The 20,212-nt window shown below is 38.4% G+C and overlaps 2 protein-coding genes across 3 annotated transcripts; both read left to right on the top strand.

The window, feature by feature from the left end:
* Window positions 1-805: 805 nt before the first annotated feature.
* LOC148839966 (plasma alpha-L-fucosidase-like) lies at window positions 806-9,055 on the top strand. Of its 2 annotated transcripts, XM_088928486.1 has the most exons (7): window positions 806-1,070; window positions 3,033-3,217; window positions 4,535-4,874; window positions 5,322-5,532; window positions 6,093-6,283; window positions 7,568-7,676; window positions 8,523-9,055. In XM_088928486.1, the coding sequence occupies exons 1-7, from the start codon at window positions 850-852 to the stop codon at window positions 8,661-8,663; spliced, it is 1,398 nt and encodes a 465-aa protein (XP_088784612.1). In that variant the 5' UTR covers window positions 806-849; the 3' UTR covers window positions 8,664-9,055. The 2 variants fall into 2 exon arrangements, with proteins under 2 accessions (XP_088784612.1, XP_088784620.1); XM_088928494.1 differs by lacking the exons at window positions 7,568-7,676; window positions 8,523-9,055 and adding an exon at window positions 7,205-7,278 and having other exon boundaries at window positions 818-1,070.
* A 3,117-nt stretch (window positions 9,056-12,172) lies between these two features.
* On the top strand, window positions 12,173-19,865 carry LOC148839965 (plasma alpha-L-fucosidase-like). Its single transcript, XM_088928445.1, has 7 exons — window positions 12,173-12,455; window positions 13,257-13,441; window positions 14,799-15,138; window positions 15,710-15,920; window positions 16,731-16,921; window positions 18,152-18,260; window positions 19,089-19,865. Exons 1-7 carry the CDS (start codon window positions 12,235-12,237, stop codon window positions 19,227-19,229), a joined length of 1,398 nt encoding a protein of 465 aa, XP_088784571.1. The 5' UTR covers window positions 12,173-12,234; the 3' UTR covers window positions 19,230-19,865.
* The last annotated feature ends 347 nt before the right edge of the window (window positions 19,866-20,212 follow it).

Here is a 20,212-nt window from a genome sequence, read left to right as displayed (position 1 = left end):
TTTAGGTGAAAGATAACATAAATGTTCAACCTGTCTGCAACTGTATTGTGATAATGAGGGAATGTTATCCATAAAGCCTTTGTATGACAGCTCCCTTGCATCATACATGTAAATTTTGCCAAACGAATACTCATCTATAAACTAAGTATAAGTATAAATTATAAACCTGTCACTCTTACATTGGTTACATGTGTTATTGAAACAGATAAACTACACAATGATTAGTATGGTAACACTTTCTTTGGAAACTATGCATGTGTTTAGAGAAGAATAATTCTAATTTCCTGACTTCTCGGACATGGACAATGGACATAAATGAAGGGTGAGACATATTGCAAGGTCTATTTTAATACAATTGCTCAGCCACAAGACGCAAGACTAAAGTGTGCTTTTCATGACTCGTGCGTCATCTTCTGCTCTTAAACTGAGGCAAGAGGTGATGGAGAAGTGAAACCCTATGCTGTACTGTATGTATACATTTCATGAACTCGCACTGCCCCCATGTGAGTGAAACGAGAAACTGTATTTTTGGCTTTCAGATAAACAGAACCAATCTGTTCTGTTCATAGGCTGTCTTACCTATTCGAATTGGGGAAAAAAAGATAAACAAACGATGACTGAAAAACACGCATATTTCGTAGACATTATAACTCAAAGACCTTTCTATGCCATTCCGATTCAAACAATAGCATAACATTGTATTAGGTCCACACGACACCTTTTTGTAACCTAAACACGGAAGTGATTTGAGAAATTTATATAAAGCCGGTCATATGGTCCCGTGATCACGAGTGCCAGTCATATGAGAGAAGAGGAAGAGAAATAGAGTTGTTCAGTGCCTGAGTCTCTATGGGAATGGTGATGTCTTCTGGAAAGCGCTGCCAATGGAGTGTGTTACTGGCCGGAGTAGTCGTGCTCTTTCTTGCAGGTGGTGGCGGATGCCAGTACCAGCCCACCTGGGAATCGATTGACTCCAGACCTTTGCCAGAGTGGTTCGATCAGGCGAAGTTCGGCATCTTCGTGCACTGGGGAGTGTTCTCTGTCCCCAGCTATGGCAGCGAGTGGTTTTGGTATGTACAGTAATTGTAGTAGAAGCATGTTTTCAGCACAGCATTTCGTACTGGATGACAGAGAACAAATGTATTACGATGTTTACAAATAAGCCGCAGGCTACATCATATGCATTTTGAAATAGAAATGACCGTTTGTGTAAATCTGTGAATGAACAGAAATAACTACATTTGTTAAATTGAGCTAAATAGGACGTAGTATTTTGTATCTTGAAAGGAAATGCAAGGTTTACAGTAAGTGTCGCTAGTGGTGTGGTTTTACTTTAGTTGGATAAGGTAGAAACATTCCCAAACTTTTAGATTTTTTTCCCCTATTTTTTTAATGTATGGATTTATAATCAGTATATACTGTATGCAAAGGTAAAGTGCAATAAAGCACATTTAAATCACAGAAAGCTACTGACATAAATGTAAAAAATAAAATCGCAATAACTGTAGAAAACGGTGAGAGAACCAAGTACAGTTAATGTATTATGTAACTGAAGGTACATCCAGGCTGCTGTAGAGAAAGACAGGGAAATCAGCAGAGATTATATACAGTAGTTCGGGAGAACAGAAGCCGGGAGTATGGAGGAGGCAGGAGTAGGGGGGAGGAAGAGTGGACAATCAGGAGGTGCAAAGTCGAGAGAGGTGAAGAAAGGTGTGATGTCGAAACCTGCAAATGGATAGAGAACATTAGAAGAAAACGGGTCTGTTGTTGAGAGAAGGGGGATGGTGTGAACCAAGTCTCAGGATAATTTTGGTCTCAGATGTCTTTCTGCAATAGGAGTTAAGAAACCCTTCTTTGAGAACGCAGATGGAGAGATCAGTGTGATCATGGCTGTCAGAGGTTAAATGAGAAACTATGGACTTGGAGAAATCTTTGATCTTCACAGCCCTAACATGTTCTCTGAAGCAGTCTCCTAGTCTCCTTCCTGTTTCCCTAAAGCAGATAGCTGGGCAATTCCTGCAAGAGATACAGTAAATGAGGTTGCTGGAGGTACAGGAGGTCGCCTGGGTGATCGGGAATTGTCCTGAGGGGCCTTGAATGAGTCTGTTGTTAGATATCTATTTGCAGGTAATGCAGCGAGTTCTGGTACAGCGGAAAGTGCCTGGTGTGGATAATTGCTGAGGGAAGTCAAGGGAGCTGAGAACAAGACATTTACACAGATTGGGTGGTTGGTGATATGAGATGAAAGGGTGGTCAGAAAAGAGGGTACCAATGTGGGTTTGTAATAGACCAAAGTAGAGAGTTGTGGATGGTTAATGGATAGGTTGATGTCTAGAAATGGAAGAGTGGTGGAAGATATGTTAACTGTATTTTTGAGGGATGGGTGAGAGTTAGTGAATTGATGCAGGATGTGCTCTGGCTGGTTATTAGAGCATGTGGCAGCACTGATGCAGTCATCGATGTATCGCTCGTAGAGGTCAGGGACAAAGCCAGTGTAGGAAGCGAAGAAGCATTCTTCTACCCAGCTGACAAAAATATTGGCACAGCTAGGTCCCATCCTTGTGCCCATGGTGACTCCACTAACCTGCTGATAAAAAAGGTTATTGAATGAGAATGCAATCATTGTGAGGACCAATTCCGCAAGACGTACGAGAGTGTGGGTGGGTGGATCAAGCACTGTGCGTTTTTCCAGCATGTGCTTGAGGGCTGTAAGACCGTCATTGCAGAGAATTGCAGGGAAAAATGTAGCATTCTGGGCCGTGAAACTGGAACTCATTTGAAAGTTAGTGTTGCACTGGCATGGCATGCAATAGCTGAGTATTGCATGCCATGCTAGTGCAACATTATCAAAGAACTGTGGTATGGCATTAGAATGAGACTTCTGCTTTTAATTGACAAAGATCTACTACAGCCCTGCAGAACTTAGTTTAGCTTGAGAATACTGCCGAAGGATTTGCCAGATGTTGTATCAAATTAAGGTACAGCAATAAATAAGCCCTGGAAAGGTCAATGTTTATCTGTAACCTCTGCAGGTGGTACTGGCACAAGAACATGAAGAACTATGTTGAATTCATGGAGAAGAATTACCCTCCTGGTTTTCAATACACAGATTTTGCTCCACAGTTCACTGCGGAGTTCTTCGACGCCAGCCAGTGGGCAGAAATCTTTGCGGCATCGGGTGCAAAATATGTTGTTCTAACCACTAAGCACCATGAAGGTGAGTCTGATCTTTATTGCCCAGCAGTGAGAAGTGAACAAAGCAGACATGCAGTTTGACCTGTGTAGCCTTGCTTCAATAGGAAATATCTTTGATTTAACTTTTCTATTATAGTGAACACCTACAGATGTGCATATTCACAAAATTGCATCCAGAAAGCAGATTGTCAGTATTTTATGTACATTTATGGAAGTTTTTGCATTTATTAACCTATAAAGAAAACTTGCAAAGTTTATGTGTTTGGGAAACTACTAACTTCCAAAGTGTCATTCCATTGATTAGAAGGAGTATTTAACAAAACCTACAACTGTGCAACATTTTTTTAAAAAAGATCAACAGCATTTATGCAGGACCCCTTCTTTGTTCTTCCTTATCCAGATCTGTCTAATGAAGTCAAATGATGTCATAAAATACTCTTCATATTAAAACAGAGTCAGCATTAAAAACAAAGACACAAACCCTGACTAGTGACCTGGAAAACTTTGTCCTAGTTGTGGGAAGTTAATCCCGGTCCAGCATTCAACTTTGAACTATGTTGTATCATAGAAGAAAAAGGATGATAGTTGTACTTTAAAAGTTTTTAAAGTCTTTATTACTTTAACCAGGATTCACGCTCCAGGAAGGTGCCTGCATCTCTTAAACTGTATTCAGAGATAATGTCATGGGCTCACAACCTTTAGTCTCATAGTATTTAGGGGACAGATCTAAAATGAGTTTCTGCTCACCACTGAATGCTTATGGAGGATTTAATATTTATTATTCTCTCTAATTTTATGAGGCATCGGGCTTATTGTTGCATATCTGGTACAGTATGAGTTTGAAATTATGAATTGACAAATAGTTGTACTCTATTTCATTGTGAAGGAGACACACCAGGCATTGTGAATGTTACTTTTGTTAAAAAGGATAACTCGTTAGGAATTTGTTGGGGGAAGGAAACATAAAAATGTCACCAGTCACAGTCACATTTCAGTGCAACTCTGTTATGATATTTGTTGTACACAACTGGTAGAAGATGGGCTAGTCAGTGAATGGAAACCATGGCAGACAATGAGGTTTCAAACAAGGAAATGTTTGAGTTTCAATACCCTGTTTTTTTTAAAGAAATGTCCAGATGTGATTCTTGGATCAATTAGATGCCAACTAGCAAGTGGACAAGAAGGGCCCAATGGCCTCTTGTTTGTAATCATCATTCTTATACAACAGTATGGATCCTGGCACAGGGTTCGGAGAACCTGTGTTCTAGAACCTGCAGTTATCAGATTAGGTTGTCACAGTTTGACACATACTGCAGCTTCTGTGTGCATGACATTGCAGGGTTCACCCTCTGGGGTTCAAAGTACTCGTGGAACTGGAATGCTGTGGACGTGGGTCCCAAAAGGGACCTGGTGGATGAGGTAGCTAGCGCCCTGCGGAAAAACACTGACATGCGGCTTGGGCTGTACCACTCCCTCTTCGAGTGGTTCCATCCCCTCTACCTGGAGGACGCTGCCAACGTCTTCAAGACCAACAAGTTCCCCATGACCAAGACTCTGCCTGAGCTGTACGAAATCGTGAACAAATACAAGCCAGAAGTCCTCTGGTCCGACGGGGATGGAGATGCACCTGACACTTACTGGAACAGCACAGGATTCCTGGCTTGGCTCTACAATGAAAGGTACTTCTTTCTGGAGGAACGGGTGAAAGTCAGGTTTGAGGAAGTGTTTTGATAGGAATGAACCTGCTGAAAGAAACCAGGTTAGGAGATGGGGGTTGGAAGATGGAGATTAGTATTTCGAAATTACAGTGAGATTTTCAAAATACATTTCCCTTTCCTAACAATATAGTTTAAAGTTTATCTCCAGACAAATGGAAAGCCTCACCTCATAACTATCACTATTGTGTTTCTTCACAGATGTAACTGAAAATTAAGTTTTAAGAGTGGAACACCTTCATTGTAATTCAGGACTACCGTATATTCAGAATAGGAAATAGTGTGTAAAAATAATTGTTCATGGAAATTATTTCATCACACGTTTGAGTGAAGTGTCGTGAGGATAAGCAGACATCATGGGTGTGGATGCATATACTGTATGTTTAATCCTAATTTTGAAAATGTTTCCAGCCCAGTTCGTGAGACAGTAGTGACAAATGATCGCTGGGGCTATGGCTCTATATGCAAGCATGGTGGCTACTACACTTGCAGTGACCGCTACAATCCAGGCCACCTCCTGAAGCACAAGTGGGAGAACTGCATGACCATTGACCACAAGTCATGGGGTTACAGGAGAGATGCAGAGTTGAAAGATTATCTTACCATTGAGCAGCTGGTGAAGGTAATGTGATCTGTAGCTTTTCACTCTAGGCTTAGTTCCCATTTTTTTGCATTAATTTGGGCAAATCTTTGAATTATGTTTTTTATGTTTGACCTCTAAAAATATATTAATTATTTTACATAAAGTTGTAATTTTCATAAAAAGGGATGGCATTTATACAATTATTAAATTTGATAATTCCCTTGATCAGTTATGATATTTATGTCTACAGTCTTCAGTATTTCTCCTTTTATGATGTGATTGTAGGAAATAAGAAGTGTTTAAAATGAGCTTCCAGTGTGTCTGAACTAATTTCCTCACAGGATGCTCATAACTGCAGAGAGGATGTTGGAGACCTAAGGGGTGAAAATGTCAACTGAAAAATGTCTTCTGTTGAGAAAACTAATAATTTATAAATATTCATATGTCTGGAACAACATAATCCAAGGCATTTAAGAAAGTTTGCATTATTGGGAGTAACCTTTGACATCATTGAATCATTTTTATCAAACTGTGCTACATACAGTATGTCAGTGTAGGCCTTCCTCCTGGTTCCTGATATTTTGTTTGATGTTCTGCAGACATTGGTAGAGACTGTCTCTTGTGGAGGTAACCTGCTGATGAATGTTGGACCTACACATGATGGGCGGATAGTACCCATTTTTGAGGAGCGCTTGAGGCAGATGGGCCAGTGGCTGAAGGTGAATGGAGAGGCCATTTACAACACAACGGCCTGGAGGGCTCAAAATGACTCCATCACCCCTGGAATCTGGTGGGTCTCTTCTGTGGGAGAGGAGTTTTTGGAATTTGTATGATCCCCAGTTGGCTTCTTCCTAATGTTCTTTCAAGGGTGATTTTTCAAAAGCTTATTACACTTGGGCAAAATCTACATGTGTTTTGTGGAAAGCATTACAAAAGCTTAAAGGCAACATAACAGCTGAAAGTAGTGGATTCATGTATGCAGGGAATATATTACTTCTTTCAATTTACACATGGTTATGACAATTTATCATGGAGTTACAAGTCAACAAGTTGATTTGTACTATAATGGCATGACAAACGTTCTTACTATTGTATGTTTTTTCTTCAACACTGAATTTTATTTTAGAGTCATTGCTAGTTACATTTTTTCTGCTTTCTCTTTATCACAGTTTACTTTCTTTTCCCTAAGATCATACAGAACAGCTTTTCAGTGTGAGCATAGTGGGTTTACAACATGGTGAAAAACAAAGTCATCAGTTATTTTTTTAAACACTTCTATTTCTAGATAATGACCTGTTAAATTCTGATAGGAGGTGTGAGTTAATGAACTCCATTTGAGCAGTTGCACAAAGGCAAGAACTGCTCTTAAGTTTTTTTTTCCTTTAGAACTGCTGATTTTTCCAATTACATATGAAGGTGAAAAAGGTTAGATAGTTGTGTGTCTACAAACCTTTTTTCAAGATGCATTCTTTCAGGAATGACTTCACTTTACAGTACATGCACGTTCTTCTTTTGCCATCTCTGCCGACACTGGCATGCTGTCTGAAAAACAAAAATGCAGCAATTACAATCTCAGCAATTTGTAGAAAATATCCAGATCATTAATTAAAACAACATTAATTAAAATTCTAGTTTCAAAGGAGATGTAGCTGGAAATAAATAAATCCCTGTCCTCTCTAATTTCTCTGTCATTTTTTTATTGTTTCACTAGATACAGTACATGAGAATAGCCCTTCATTTGACAATCTGCAAGGCAGGATATAGCCTGGACGGGACACCAGTCCATCGCAGGGCCAACACAGACAGAAACATGCACACTCACACCAGGAACCTCACTTATGGGTTTGGACTGTGTGAGGAAACTGGAACACCTGGAGGAAACCCACGCAGACATAGGGAGAATAATGGGAGCACACCAGGTGTGGAATCGAACCCAGGGCCCCAGCGCTGCAAGATAGCAATGCCAACCACTGCACCACCATGCTCTCCCCTGCCTGTAATTGGTCTTATTAAACTTGAACTTGTGGTAGGAGAATTCTAGGCCATTTATAGTTTTTTGTTTTATTATTAACAGGTACACAGCAAAGCCTCAGGAGAATGCTGTTTATGCAGTTTTCCTAGAGTGGCCCAAGTCGGAGCTTCTTGTTCTTGGTGAACCCTTAGTAACTGAGGAAAAAACAGAGGTAAGATACCATAGCTGGTATGGCATCTTCCTTTTTGTGTTTCCATGGTTTCCTGTTTTATTTTTAGTGCTCACATTCCTCTCTGACATTAAGGGAAAACACACCTCCAAATCTTTGGACCACAGGTTTGATCTCCTGCAGTTTTTTAATCTGTGACACGATTCATCATTACAAAATATGTGTGATGATGTAATTACCCAGCTATCACTGAGAGTGGAAGAGGAATGAAATCACACATTTTTCATTTTTACAAAATATTTTAAAAACCATTTAATAACTTAACATATACAGGTACTTCATGCGTTGTTAAAATGCAAATCTTAAAAATTGAATCTGAAAGTAGATATCCACCAATCTTTTGCATTACCTGCATCTTGATAGGAACAAATTACATATAAAATATAACACTAACACTGCTAGAATTGTACACAGAGATCTAATGATAAGTTCATGATAATGTTGGTTGCTTTTTGTTTTCTATGTTGATGCAGCTACCTGAGATCTTAGTCTTTTACTTGATACTGCTGTGTAGCCTAATGTTAGCCACAATACAGTATATTATTGTAGGAGAACATTATACAAATGAGTTTCCCAGATCTATGGTTTATGGATGTCTTGCAGTAAGAAACTAAAAAGGAAAACATTCTCAGTGCCATCTACAGTGTATAAGTAATTATGGAGCAAATGGCACAGTGTCAGTTTATGATGACGTCCAGTTCTGCCATTGTTAGTAATTTCACTCGTGTCCTCCCTTCCTTTTACAAGAATGTTATGGATCTTGTTGAATACGTGCCTGGAGAATGTGTAATGGTCTATCAATTAAACTCGCTCATTATTTTTCTTTAGGTCCAACTGCTTGGTTATTCCCAGCCACTGAAGTGGCAGCCATTGAAGTCGAATGGGCTACAAATCACTCTGCCTCAGCTGTCTTACAGTGAGATGCCTTGTCTGTGGGCTTGGACCCTCAAACTAACTAAAGCCACATGAAGGCCTACAAAAAAGCAATCTTTGGGATTTTTTTTATAAATGAAACTCCTGTACTGTATATTGTTGAAGATTTTTTTGCATTGAATTTCAGGGAATGAACAACTACAGCAATATTTGAGTCCTGTATTGGGATTTTGTAATCTGGTTTCAACATGCCTGTACAGTGTGTCCTCTGGTGTCTGCTCTGAATAATGTCAGTATAAAGAAAAAAACTAGTGAAACTAGTGAAATGCTGGTATGCTGTTAAACTACCTTTTTAGAATCATAAATCAAAAATCAGTGCACTCCATATTTTTATACTTTTTTAAAAATGTAACCAGTTTGAACCGATAACTCAGTGGAAGAAATTTTGTTTTGCTCAAATGATTTGAAAATAAACTTATTGTTAACAATAAGAGAAGCATCATATATTTTCCAAAGGATGGTGTCCTAAAATGCAATGTTCACACCACTATCTACAAAAAAAGGTACAACAAATATAATCTTTTGCCAGCATTTTGTTTGGTTGTTTTGACATTCATATAAAGCTTCTGGAACTTTCTAGAAACTTTAATTGGATCCCTGTTTCCACGCGGCCTAAAAGGAGGTAATAGTACCATCCTTCAACAATGGTAAAGGCCAGGGAACTCTCAGAAAGTTGCAGGTAAAGAGTCCTTGATCTTCAAAAATAAAGAGATGGCTTTAAAAAATCACAAAAAGGAGAATCTACTGGTTCCAAGTGTTAATCATTGTTCATCATTAAGACATACTGTGAGAAAAATGTTTCAGTGGACAATCGCACATCCGATTGTCCGAAGGTTAAATCTCCATGACAGTCTAGCATCGTTTGGATAATGTCTCAAGACCTGTCATTCGCCATTGACTGCGTTGATATTTGTTCACAACTTCAGATGCTACTGTAAGTAGAAGCCATTACTGATCGTTCAGTAGTTTGGATTTGCCAAACTGTGCCTCGCTGACAGTTGTAAAATTGTCTTACAGTCAGGTTAAACAAAAATGAAACTTTATGGATGTTGTCACTTGGGTTATGTTTGGTGCCATAAAGGTGAGGCACGTGCTGAGAAAACAATCACCCCTATTGTGAAATATGGAGGGGGATCTGTTTTGCCTGAGGATGGTTTTGCATCTTTGTGTCACTTGATTCGTGTAACACATTTTGTCTCGTCTGTTTATGGGATTCTGCTTGAATATTACTCACAGTTCTTTGAACTGGAGGGTATGGAATAACTGATTTCAACAACCACTGAAAACAAGATATCGCGGTTTGCTTTTGCCCTGCAGTTCATAGGTCAAAAATTGAAGGGTGATTTTATTTCAAGATCGTTGTTAAACCCTTTTTAAAATTAATATCCATTCCTAATAAATTGCTGATATGTGTCCTATGATGGCATAGGGACCTTGACTGAGGGAGTCTCATGCTCACTGCGACCTTGTATTGGACTAAATGGTTATTGAAATGGTCCTGGACTATTAAGATTCTTGATAGCTTATTCTAAATACTCTTTCTGCGTTCAGAAAAATAAATAAAAAATAACAAATTATGTTATTCAGTATAGATTATACTGCCGTATCTTGCAAGTTGTGCTATACATCTGACATTTATATCTTGAAATAGATAAGATAAGATGTTATTGTCCCCTGAGGGAGAAGAAAAACATTGCACATTATACTACTACAAAAAAATAAGAAAAACATTGCACATCACTCTATTGCACATGTACAGTATAACACATAACAACATGTAACATTTATAACACATCACAAAACATATTGCACTGCAGTGGGTTGTAAGAGTCAAAATTGTGTTTATCCTTGACATTTGCGTTGACAGCTTTAAGGGATAGTGGAACAAAGGAATGTTTGTATCTGTTTGACTTACATTTGGGAACCCTAAAACGTTTGCCAGAAGGAAGAAGTTGATAGTCAGAAGTGATGATGTGGGATTTTCCCTGCCTGTTTGATTATGGATTTTTCAAAGATTGTCTGCAGGGAGGGATTCTGTTTCACTCCCATGACCTTCAAAGCTGTCTGGATGAGGCAGGTAATTTGCTATTTAAAATAAACTGATAGATTACCAAACCAAACTGAAATACCATACCTTATAATGCTCTTGATTACAGCACGGTCAAAGAGTAGCATTACTTCCTGTTGAACCCCAAACACTCTTAGTCTTCACAGGAAATATAAGTGCTTCTGAACTTTGGAGCAAACACTCTCAACATGAGTAGACCAACACAGGTTACGGTCTATGTGTACACCTAAGTACTTGTATGAATCAATCTGTGTGATAAGTTCGTTGTGGATTACTACCTGTGAGTGATCACCAACTGTTCTGGGATCGAAAACTATTTCTTTAGTTTTTTTAGCATTCAAAATTAGGCTATTGTTGTCACACCATTGCACAGATCTTTGGATTTCTGACATGTATACAGATGAGCTGCTACCTCTATGCATTAAGCCAAGAACAGCTGTATCATCTGAGAATTTGAAAATGAAGTTGCTTTGACTTTTGGTTGTACAATCATTTGTACATGACAGTCTTTTACATTGTCTCACACCTCAGTTGTGTCAGAATTGTGAGACGATTTTATAATCGGTAGGGAGGGCCAAAGCAATTCAGCAGAAAGTGCAATCACTTTTTCTCAATGCATTCTCTCATGCCACATTCAGAGGGTCATATTTAAAAAACAGTACAGTGAAATTTCCTGTAGTTCAGGATTTTGATAGTCTGTTGTACTGTGTCTCACACGTCAGTGTCAGAATTTTGAGACGTTTTTATAACTAGTGGGTAGGTTCATAGCAATAGGCAGAAAGTGCGATCATGCTTTGCTCATCCTCTGTTAACCATATATTCTCATATGCCATGTTTTAAATGTCCCATTTAAAACTGCTATATTAAAATTTATTGTTAAATGCAAGATTTTGAGACTTTTAATGATCAGAAGGCAAGGTCGTGGTAAATATGCAAAAAGTGCCAGTGAATTCACGTTTTGCCTTTGTTTTATTTACTCGTTGTCTAACATGCCAGTTTGTGTTATTGTGAGTTTTGAAAATTGTTTTTCGATTTTCTGAAATGTGTTTCATACAAAAATGCAATTTGGACAGTCACTATTTACTTACATATTCCCCTTTACTGAGGATATGTACAGTAATCCGGATTAGTACATTTAAAAAAGACTGTAGAGAGCCATCTATAGGCGAAAGGCGACATAACATCACAGCAGCAGCAGCATATAAAGTAAAACGAAAAACGCGAATAAGAAGCTGGCGAATGGTCAACTTCGGCCTTGTAGTTTATAGACTGTCGTAAGTCTTCGAATTGAAAAAAAGATAAACGATTACTGAAAATCACGCATATTTGTAGACATTATAACTCAAACACCATCTATGCCATTCCGATTAAAACATTAGCATAGCATAGTATTAGCTTCACATGACACTTTTTTGTAACCAAAACAGGGAAGTGATCTGAGAAATTTACATAAAGCCGGTCATATGGTCCCGTGATCACGAGTCCCAGTCATATGAGAGAAGAGGAAGAGAAATAGAGTTGTTCAGTGCCTGAGTCTCTATGGGAATGGTGATGTCTTCTGGAAAGCGCTGCCAATGGAGTGTGTTACTGGCCGGAGGAGTCGTGCTCTTTCTTGCAGGTGGCGGCGGATGCCAGTACCAGCCCACCTGGGAATCGATTGACTCCAGACCTTTGCCAGAGTGGTTCGATCAGGCGAAGTTCGGCATCTTCGTGCACTGGGGAGTGTTCTCTGTCCCCAGCTATGGCAGCGAGTGGTTTTGGTATGTACAGTAATTGTAGTAGAAGCATATTTTCAGCACAGCATTTCGTATGCTTGACTGGATGACCAGCCGCACAGAGAACAAATGTAATACGAAGTTTACAAATAACACACAGGCTATATTATATGCAGTGTTCTTGTAATGCTCTGAATGAACAGTAATACACTGTAGCTAAATGTATTAAATAGGACGTAGTATTTTGTATGTTGAAAGGAAATGCAAGATTTACAGTAAGTGACGTTAGTGGTATGGTTTTACTTAAGTTGGATGAAGTAGAAACATTCCCAATCTTTTAGATTTTTTTTCCTAATATTTTTTAAATATGGTTTTATAAACAGTATAGTATACTGTATGCAAAGGTAAAGTATGATAAAGCACAATTAAATCACAGAAAGCTACAGACATAAAATGTAAAAAATAAAATCGCAATAACTGTAGAAAACGGTGAGAGAACCAAGTACAGTTAATGTATTATGTAACTGAAGGTACATCCAAGCTGCTGTAGAAACTTTTATTATCTCAGAATTTATATTCAGCAGGTGGGGGTAAAAATGTACTCTGGTTATTTAACAGACATTCTCATGTAGTTAGCTGTATTGTTATGTTAGTATTGCATGCCATGCCAGTGCAACATTATCAAAGAACTGTGGCATGGCATTAGAATGAGATTTTTACTACAGCCCGGCAGAACTTAGTTTAACTTGAGAATACTGCCGAAGGATTTGCCAGATATTGTATCAAATTAAGGTACAGCAATCAATAAGCCCTGGAAAGGTCAATGTTTATCTGTAACCTCTGCAGGTGGTACTTGCACAAGAACATGAAGAACTATGTTGAATTCATGGAGAAGAATTACCCTCCTGGCTTTCAGTACGCAGATTTTGCTCCACAGTTCACTGCGGAGTTCTTCGACGCCAGCCAGTGGGCAGAAATCTTTGCAGCATCGGGTGCAAAATATGTTGTTCTAACCACTAAGCACCATGAAGGTGAGTCTGATCTTTATTGCCCAGCAGTGAGAAGTGAACAAAGCAGACATGCAGTTTGACCTGTGTAGCCTTGCTTCAATAGGAAATATCTTTGATTTAACTTTTCTATTATAGTGAACACCTACAGATGTGCATATTCACAAAATTGCATCCAGAAAGCAGATTGTCAGTATTTTATGTACATTTATGGAAGCTTTTGCATTTATTAACCTATAAAGAAAACTTGCAAAGTTTATGTGTTTGGGAAACTACTAACTTCCAAAGTGTCATTCCATTGATTAGAAGGAGTATTTAACAAAACCTACAACTGTGCAACATTTTTTTTTAAAAAAAGGAGATCAACAGCATTTATGCAGGACCCCTTCTTTGTTCTTCCTTATCCAGATCTGTCTAATGAAGTCAAATGATGTCATAAAATACTCTTCATATTAAAACAGAGTCAGCATTAAAAACAAAGACACAAACCATGACTAGTGACCTGGAAAACTTTGTCCTAGTTGTGGGAAGTTAATCCCGGTCCAGCATTCAACTTTGAACTATGTTGTATCATAGAAGAAAAAGGATGATAGTTGTACTTTAAAAGTTTTTAAAGTCTTTATTACTTTAACCAGGATTCACGCTCCAGGAAGGTGCCTGCATCTCTTAAACTGTATTCAGAGATAATGTCATGGGCTCACAGTCCGACAGGTCTAAAATGAGTTTCTGCTCACCACTGAATGCTTATGAAAGATTTACTATTTATTATTCTCTCTAATGTTATGAGGTTCTGGACTTATTGTTGCATATCTGGTGCAGTGTGAGTTTGAAATTATGAATGGAAAAATAGTTGTAAAAAGGATAACTCATTTGGCATTTGTTGGGGGAGGGGATACATAAAAATGTCACCTGTCACAGTCACATTTCAGTGCAACTCTGTTATATTTGTTGTACACAACTGGTAGAAGATGGACTAGTCAGTGAATAGGAACCATGGAAGACAATGAGATTTCCAATACATAAAAACAGGGAAAAGTTTGAGTGGATCTGAGCATTTTGATACAAATACAGGCATTTATTCACAGAAAGCTTGATTTTTATAGGAGCATTGTACAGTCATCCAGCTATCCAGTCATGTTGTTGAAGCCGATGTCCTGTTTTTTTTAAGAAATGTCTGGATGTGATTCTTGGATCAATTAGATGCCAACTAGCAAGTGGACAAGAAGTGCCCAATGGCCTCTTGTTTGTAATCGTCATTCTTATACAACAGTATGGATCCTGGCACAGGGTTCAGAAAACCTGTGTTCTGGAACCTGCAGTTATCAGATTAGGTTGTCACAGTTTGACACATACTGTAGCTTCTGTGTGCGTGACATTACAGGGTTCACCCTCTGGGGTTCCAAGTACTCGTGGAACTGGAATGCTGTGGACGTGGGTCCCAAAAGGGACCTGGTGGATGAGGTAGCTAGCGCCCTGCGGAAAAACACTGATGTGCGGCTTGGGCTGTACCACTCCCTCTTCGAGTGGTTCCATCCCCTCTACCTGGAGGACGCTGCCAACGTCTTCAAGACCAACAAGTTCCCCATGACCAAGACTCTGCCTGAGCTGTACGAAATCGTGAACAAATACAAGCCAGAAGTCCTCTGGTCCGATGGGGATGAAGATGCACCTGACACTTACTGGAACAGCACAGGGTTCCTGGCTTGGCTCTACAATGAAAGGTACTTCTTTCTGGAGAAAAGGGTGAAAGTCAGGTTTGAGGAAGTGTTTTGATAAGAATGAACCTACTAAAAGAAACAAGGTTAGGAGATGGGGGTTGGAAGATTAGAGATTAGTATTTCGACATCACAGTGAGATTTTCAGCATTGGTTGCATGACAGCTGTATGAAACGTATTCATCGTACAGACTGGACATACCAGTTTTGGTGTCTGTACTTATAAGTTTTCGTATTTGCTTTGACTTACATTTAAACAGTGGTTCACATTAAAAAAATAAATCCCCCTTTCCTAACAATATAGTTTAAAGTTTATCTCCAGAGAAATGGGAAGCCTCACCTCATAACTATCAGTATTGTGTTTCTTCACAGATGTAACTGAAAATTAAGTTTTTAGAGTGGAACACCTTCATTGTAATTCAGGACTACCGTATATTCAGAATAGGAAATAGTGTGTAAAAATAATTGTTCATGGAAAATATTTCATCACATGCTTGAGTGAAGTGTCGTGAGGATAAGCAGACATCATGGGTGTGGATACATATATGTTTAATCCTAATTTTGAAAATGTTTCCAGCCCAGTTCGTGAGACAGTAGTGACAAATGATCGCTGGGGCTATGGCTGTATGTGCAAGCATGGTGGCTACTACACTTGCAATGACCGCTACAATCCAGGCCACCTCCTGAAGCACAAGTGGGAGAACTGCATGACCATTGACCAAAAGTCATGGGGTTACAGGAGAGATGCAGAGTTGAAAGATTATCTCACCATTGAGCAGCTGGTGAAGGTAACGTGATCTGTAGCTTTTCACTGTAGGCTTAGTTCCCATTTGTTTCTGCATTAATTTGGGCGAAATCCTTAGATTGGTTCTCAAATACTTCACAGTTAAAGTACAACATTAAGGCTTCATAAAAACCTGTCTTTGAATTATTTTTTCATGTTTGACCTCTAGAAATATGTTCATTGTAACTTCTTATATTACATTATTTTACATAAAGTTGTAATTTTCATAAAAAGGGATGGCATTTATACAGTGATTAAATTTGTTAATTCCCTTGATCAGTTATGATATTTATGAGTACAGTTAAAAAAAAGCTTCTCCTTCAGTGTTTCTCCTTTTATGATGTGATTATAGGAAATAAGACGTGTTTAAAATGAGCTTCCAGTGTGTCTGTACTATATTTCCTCACAGGATGCACATAAGTGCAGAGAAGATTTTGGAGACCTAAGGGGTGTTAGTTCTATAAACCCATCATTTCCAGCAGAAAGTCTAGAATGTCAGTGTGGAAGTAGAAAAGCTGTACTATTTGCTATCTCATTTTGGTTTCTTCATATTGAACTCAAATATGTTAGGCATGATTTATGAGAACAATTGTAATAAATGGGAAAAACAACTGAAAAATGTCCTCTAGAGAAAATGAATAACTTATAAATATTTATCTGTCTGGAACAATGTAAGCCAAGGCATCTAAGAAAGTTTGCATTATTGGGAGTAATCTTTGACATCATTGAATCATTTTTATCAAACTGTGCTACATACAGTATTTCACTGTAGGTCTTCCGCCTGGTTCCTGATATTTTGTTTGATGTTCTGCAGACGTTGGTAGAGACTGTCTCTTGTGGAGGTAACCTGCTGATGAATGTTGGACCTACACATGATGGGCGGATAGTACCCATTTTTGAGGAGCGCTTGAGGCAGATGGGCCAGTGGCTGAAGGTGAATGGAGAGGCCATTTACAACACAACGGCCTGGAGGGCTCAAAATGACTCCATCACCCCTGGAATCTGGTGGGTCTCTTCTGTGGGAGAGGAGTTTTTGGAATTTGTATGATCCCCAGTTGGCTTCTTCCTAATGTTCTTTCAAGGGTTATTTTTCAAAAGCTTATTACACTTGGGCAAAATCTATATGTGTTTTGTGGAAAGCATTACAGAAGCTTAAAGGCAACATAACAGCTGAAAGTAGTGCATTCAAGTTACTTGTTTCTACTTACACATGGTCATAATTTATCATGGGGTTAATAATAAACAAGTTGATTTGTACTATAATGGCATGAAAAATGTTCTTACTATTACCTCAGCACAACAATTTTGTTTTAGTCATTGCTACAGCAATTACATTTTTCTGCTTTCTCTTTATCACAGTTTACTTTCTTTTCCCTCAGATCATACAGAACAGCTTTTCACATGATTTTCAGTGTGGGCATAGTGGGTTTACAACGTAGTGAAAAATAAAGTCATCAAACACTTCTAATTCTAGGTAATGACCGGTTAAATTTTGATAGGAGGTGTGAGTTAATTAAGTTCATTTGAGCAGTTGCACAAAGGCAAGAACTGCTTTAGAACTGCTGATTGTTCCAATTACATATGAAGGTGAAAAAGGTTAGATAGTTGTGTGTCTACAAACCTTTTTTCAAGATGCATTCTTTCAGGAATGACTTCACTTTACAGTACATGCATGTTTTTTTTTTTTGCCATCTCAGCCGACACCTGCATGCTGTCCGAAAAACAAAAAATGCAGCAATTACAATCTCAGCAATTTGTAGAAAATATCCAGGTCCTGTATTTCGGAACAACATTACTTAAAATTCTAGTTTCAAAGGAGGTGTAGCTGGAAATAAATATCCATTTCTCTGTCATTTTTTTATTGTTCCACTAGATACAGTACATGAGAATAGCCCTTCATTTGACAATCTGAAAGGCAGGATATAGCCTGGACGGGACACCAGTCCATCGCAGGGCCAACACAGACAGAAACATGCACACTCACACCAGGAACCTCACTTATGGGTTTGGACTGTGTGAGGAAACTGGAACACCTGAAGGAAACCCACACAGACATAGGGAGAATAATGGGAGCACACCAGGTGTGGAATCGAACCCAGGGCCCCAGCGAGCAAGACAGCAATGCTAACCACTGCACCACCATGCTCTCCCCTGCCTGTAATTGGTCTTATTAAACTTGAACTTGTGGTAGGAGAATTCTAGGCCATTTATAGTTTTTTGTTTTATTATTAACAGGTACACAGCAAAGCCTCAGGAGAATGCTGTTTATGCAGTTTTCTTAGAGTGGCCCAAGTCGGACCTTCTTGTTCTTGGTGAACCCTTAGTAACTGAGGAAAAAACAGAGGTAAGATACCATAGCTGGTATGGCATCTTCCTTTTTGTGTTTCCATGGTTTCCTGTTTTATTTTTAGTGCTCACATTCCTCTCTGACATTAAGGGAAAACACACCTCCAAATCTTTGGACCACAGTTTTGTTCTCCTGCAGTTTTTTAATCTGTGACACGATTCATCATTACAAAATATGTGATGATGTAATTACCCAGCTATCACTGAGAGTGGAAGAGGAATTAAATCACATTTTTTATTTTTACAAAACTTTATTTTAAAAACCATTTAATAACTTTACATATATTTCATGCATTGTTAAAAAAAATCTGAAAGTAGATATCCACCAATCTTTTGCGTTACCTGCACCTTGATAGTGTTATATTATATGTGTAATTCCTTCATAATAGTGCTAGAATTGTACACAGAGACCTAATGATAATTTAATTTAATGATAATGTTGGTTGCTTTTTGTTTCCTGTGTTGATGCAGCTACCCGAGATCTTAGTCTTTTATTTGATACTGCTGTGTAGCCTAATGTTAGCCATAATACAGTATATTATTGTAAGAGAACATTATACAAATGGGTTTCCCAGATCTATGGTTTATGCATGTCTTGCAGTAAAAAACTAAAAAGGATAACATTCTCAGTGCCATCTACAGTGTATAAGTAATTATGGAGCAAATGGCACAGTGTCAGTTTATGATGACGTCCAGTTCTGCCATTGTTAGTAATTTCACTCGTGTCCTCCCTTCCTTTTACAAGAATGTTATGGATCTTGTTGAATACGTGCCTGGAGGATGTGTAATGGTCTATCAATTAAACACACTCATTATTTTTCTTCAGGTTCAACTGCTTGGTTATTCCCAGCCACTGAAGTGGCAGCCATTGAAGTCGAATGGGCTACAAATCACTCTGCCTCAGCTGTCTTACAGTGAGATGCCTTGTCTGTGGGCTTGGACCCTCAAACTAACTAAAGCCACATGAAGGCCTACAAAAAAGCAATCTCTGGGATTTTTTTTATAAATCAAAGTCCTGTACTGTATATTGTTGAAGATTTTTTGCATTGAATTTCAGGGAATTAATAACTACAGTGATATTTGAGTCCTGTATTGGGATTTTGTAATCTGGGTTCAACATGCCTGTACAGTGTGTCCTCTGGTGTCTGCTCTGAATAATGTCAGTATAAAGAAAAAAACTAGTGAAACTAGTGAAATGCTGGTATGCTGTTAAACTACCTTTTTAGAATCATAAATCACAAATACTGTGCAAATTTTTATATTTTATATTTCTATATCCTTGTTAAATGTAACCAGTTTGAACCGATAACTGGAAGATTTTTTTTTTTGCTCAAATGATTTGAAAATAGACTAATTATAAGACATGAAGGCATTTTAAGCAGTTTTTCAGCCGTGCTTCGTTATGATGTGCCTAAGGTGTAAGGTCGTCACAAAGCCCCTGGGTACCTCAGTTGCCATGGGAAGATTTTATTGTAAATTTCAGCTGCACTTTTTGCATTACTGATGTATTTCAAAACACATTGTCTTTCTGTCCTTCGTTTATTTCTAGCACTGTACTCCACTTTAATTTTGTTTAGGACTCGGCAATAAACTCTAATCCAAATGATGGTTGCGTAGTGAATTACTATGAAATTATCAAAGCGACCTCAGAGGGTTTTTTTTCCCCTTTCAGTCCTATAATTAAGTGTACTTCCTGGTTCACTTGGAACATTGAGCTGAATTCTGAAAAAAAATGTTTAAAATTAAGTATTTATTGAGAACTAGCACCAATTAAATACAAAATCAGTGAAAGGTCATACAGTTTCATTTCAGTGAAGGGTAAATGCTTTCTAATTCTTCCAAGCTGAGAATGAGGATTGATATTGCCAGTCACTCTTCTACTAAGAAGTAAAATGTACTACAGATAACTTACAGCTAAAACTCAGTTTGAATTAAAAACACTGGGGCTAT

This window comes from Atractosteus spatula, chromosome 2, assembly GCF_055471065.1.
Source record: "Atractosteus spatula isolate fAtrSpa1 chromosome 2, fAtrSpa1.hap1, whole genome shotgun sequence".
Lineage (NCBI taxonomy): Eukaryota > Metazoa > Chordata > Actinopteri > Semionotiformes > Lepisosteidae > Atractosteus > Atractosteus spatula.
Note: the sequence above shows the minus strand (reverse complement) of the source record. Positions and strands in the feature narration are given on the sequence as shown.